General features: G+C 42.9%; 1 protein-coding gene across 1 annotated transcript; it reads left to right on the top strand.

Moving 5' to 3' along the window:
* The first annotated feature begins 1,370 nt into the window (after window positions 1-1,370).
* tbcc (tubulin folding cofactor C) lies at window positions 1,371-2,846 on the top strand. The gene is made up of 2 exons (XM_029684811.2): window positions 1,371-1,977; window positions 2,104-2,846. The coding sequence occupies exons 1-2, from the start codon at window positions 1,411-1,413 to the stop codon at window positions 2,569-2,571; spliced, it is 1,035 nt and encodes a 344-aa protein (XP_029540671.1). The 5' UTR covers window positions 1,371-1,410; the 3' UTR covers window positions 2,572-2,846.
* The last annotated feature ends 668 nt before the right edge of the window (window positions 2,847-3,514 follow it).

Here is a 3,514-nt window from a genome sequence, read left to right as displayed (position 1 = left end):
TTGGCCATTATGAACGGTAGGGGGCGGGCCACTAGCAGATGCCACACCTTGATGTGGCTGATAAAGTAATTGAGGAAGCTGTACATTGTGGCAACTGAGAGATCAGCAAAACGAGGGCGTTATTCCAGTCACATACCCTCCAATGGGATATAGGATGGGGGAAACAGCTTTTATAAGTCATCGCCAATGTAACACAATTAATCATATTCACAGTGATGCTATGTACACCATGTTTCAATCAGAGATGGGGGTCATCCACACACACTATGTAATTCAGTCTATTCTGGTGTAAATTCATATAGGCCTATTGTGTTCCTTAAACTACAGACCCATTTCTTATACTTGCATCAGCAGTCTACACTGGAAGAGTGCAGTTATTTCTTCCTGCAGAAGAATTAACAGGTACTGTATGTGAAAGTGAGGTGTATGTGACATTGAGAAATGCATAATAAACTCTTCTACACCTGCTGTGAAGGTGGCTACTGATATACTACTTTACTATTCTGAAATGTGTATTATATTCTCCTAGATTAAAGCTCAGGTTTTGCTTAATATGTGCACTGTCATCCTTCCACTTGCTTTCGCAATGGGGCACAATAAAACATGAACGTCATTATATATGGATATTTGCAGTGGTGTAAAGTACTTAAGTAAAAATACTTTAATGTACTACTTTAGTCGTTTTTGAGGGTATCTGTACTTTGCTATTTATATTTTGGACAACTTTTACTCCACTACATTCCTAAAGAAAATAATGTACTTTTTACTCCATACATTTTCCCTGACACCCAAAAGTACTTGTTACATTCTGAATTCTTAGCAGGACAGGAAACTGGTCCAATTCACACACTTATCAAGAGAAAATCCCTGGTCATCCCTACTGCATCTGATCTGGTAGACTCACTAAACACAAATGCTTCATTGGTAAATTATTACTAAGTGTAGGAGTGTGACACTAGCTCTCTGTAAATTAGTATTACATTGTTTTAAATCATGCTGTCTGGTTTGCTTAATATAAGACATTTGAAATAATTTATACTTTTACTTTTGATACTTAAGTATATTTTAGAAAAAACATTTACTTTTGATACTTACGTATATATAGACTTTTACTCAAGTAGTATTTTACTGGGTGACTTTCACTTTTAATTGAGTCATTTTCTAGTAACTTTACTTTTACTCAAGTATGAAAATGGGGTACTTTTTCCTTCCACCACTGGATATTTGTTATGGGTTTAAACAATTATGCATGAACATGGGTGGGAGTGGGAGAACGTAGCAAACAACGCTCCCTAATCCACCAATGGAATGACAGTATAGTCACAAGAGAGGAGAGATTTATCCAATAAGAAGGCCGTTTGTTACGAAGCAACCGCATCTCTTCCGCATTCAAACAACATCAGTGAAAACATGGACGTGGAGAGTAGTATTTGTCAGGGAAACGAGGATTCTGGTCCCAGTGAGTCCGGCATTAAGATCCCGGACAGGATGCTTAAACGAGAACAGGATAGGCTTGAGGACGTGGAGAGAAAGAAAGAAGCGAAAAATAGCCAGTCTGTCACGGAGGAGAAGAGTGGGTTCTTCACCGCGACGTTCAGTAGTGAAAGGGCAACAATCGAGGAGTTACTGGAGGGCTGCTCGGGGGCTACTGACCGCGCCCTGGCCACTCAAACCTTGGAGAAAGTGACTACTAAAACACAGTTCCTCCAGAAGTTTCTAAACGATAGCATGGTGTTTTTACCGCAGTACGAGCTGAGACAGGCCCAGGCGGCGCTCCAGAAACTACAGAACTCTCTGGCTGAGAAGAGAGACGAGATTCTCCCCAAGAAGAAGTTCGCCTTTAGGTCGCGCGCAGCAAATACACCCAAAGTAGACCCACCAGCTCCACCTGTAACACCTAAGGATTCTGGCCGAACTAAAGTGGACGGAGCCATAAGCCCCCCAGAGCAGTGTGGCTTCTCCCACTTTGAGGCCCAGGTAACAGTCCCTAACATAACAAGATTCAATCATTTCTTCTGAGAATGTTTCTAGTCAATTGTGGTTTAGATTCTGCTCTTTGCAGGTATGTATCTTAAATGTCTGACCACTGTTTATTTTTGGCAGGTGCTGACCAAGTCCGGGGCGGAGATTAAACAACAGGATGTTCTACTGACCCACCTGACCAACTGCAAGGTCAGACTCCTGGGCTCCCCCAGCACCATCCACATCAAACACGTCCAGAACTGTGAAATCTTCTCCGGGCCAGTGTCCAGCTCTGTGTTTGTGGACCACTGCACCGGCAGCACCCTCTCCTTCCCATGCCAGCAACTACGGACTCACCACACCACCGACACACAGGTCTATCTGCATGTCACCAGCCGCGCCATCATAGAGGACTGCCAAGGGGTGCGCTTTGCCCCCTTTGTCTGGTCCTACCTGGGTCTGGACCAGGACTTCAAGGTGTCTGGTCTGGACCGGGAGAGGAACAACTGGAACCAGGTGGATGATTTTAACTGGCTGGCCTTAGGTACCCAATCTCCTAACTGGTCTGTCATTCCAGAAACTGAGAGAAGAACAGAGTGGGACTCCTAGAGACATTAGTATACAAAGAGCCTGTCAATCAAACAAATTAAGCTCTTATTTTCATTCTGCCCTGATGTGACACAGCCTTACTTGACTTTGCTTTTCATGCTAATGAGTTCCATAGTACAGTTGTTCCATAGATGTCCTGACAGGATTACCCATTAAATATTGGGTAATATTCAGTAGCATGCTGCCTGAAATCTTTTTCTTCACAGGGAGGAAAAAGTTGCTGCATTTGTTTTTTCATGACTATACGATGAGCAATAAACAGAATGTCAACCACATACTGTAACACAGCTTATTACCTGTTCATTTAATCAGGAACAATCTTAGTCCTTAAATGCCATCTTATGTTTACAAACAGCACTTGTTCTGTCATTCTCCCATCTATAAAGCACTAAATACCTCTCTGTTCCTCTGACTAAGTGGTCTGGAGTAAATACTAGATGTGGGTTTGGCTGACATCAACCAATCTGTCTTTCGTACGCTTGTCTTTAATTGTGCATGAAATAATTGACTGAAACCGTTAGGGGTGGTGTTATGCAGACCTCCAGGAAGAGGGAACGCAACACCCTGCTACAACTCTACTCCCTGTGGAGTGAAAGAGGAATGGGACTGTAGATGTAAGGATGACAAAAGGCAGACAATTTCCCGTTTACTGGGAATTTATTCCTTCACACAAATTTGCGGAAAAGGTTGAACGGAACCAAAAAGTAAATGTCAAAGCCCCCTCAACCTTACCTGCCTACCCACTACTTAACTTAGCGCCACCTGGTGTTTGAACCAAAATACAGGGAGTTGTCTGCCCAGGTCTTACCTAGTGCGTATAGACAGTAAATACTACAGTTTATGTATGCCCGCAGGCCTCTTGCCTAAGTACTCCCTAGGTGCCTTCCCCTTCCCCCCTGGGAACAACTGAAACAGAATACATGTAAGTAAACAATTTCAATAA

The sequence above is a fragment of the Oncorhynchus nerka genome, linkage group LG16, assembly GCF_034236695.1.
Source record: "Oncorhynchus nerka isolate Pitt River linkage group LG16, Oner_Uvic_2.0, whole genome shotgun sequence".
Classification (NCBI taxonomy): Eukaryota; Metazoa; Chordata; class Actinopteri; order Salmoniformes; family Salmonidae; genus Oncorhynchus; species Oncorhynchus nerka.
This window is presented reverse-complemented; position numbering and strand designations above follow the sequence as displayed.

Excerpts from the sequence above, each read along its gene's own strand:
- tbcc (XM_029684811.2), top strand. The coding sequence starts at position 1,411 with ATGGACGTGGAGAGTAGTATTTGTCAGGGAAACGAGGATTCTGGTCCC. Across the intron at positions 1,978-2,103 it reads TCTCCCACTTTGAGGCCCAG|GTGCTGACCAAGTCCGGGGC; the intron begins GTAACAGTCCCT and ends TATTTTTGGCAG.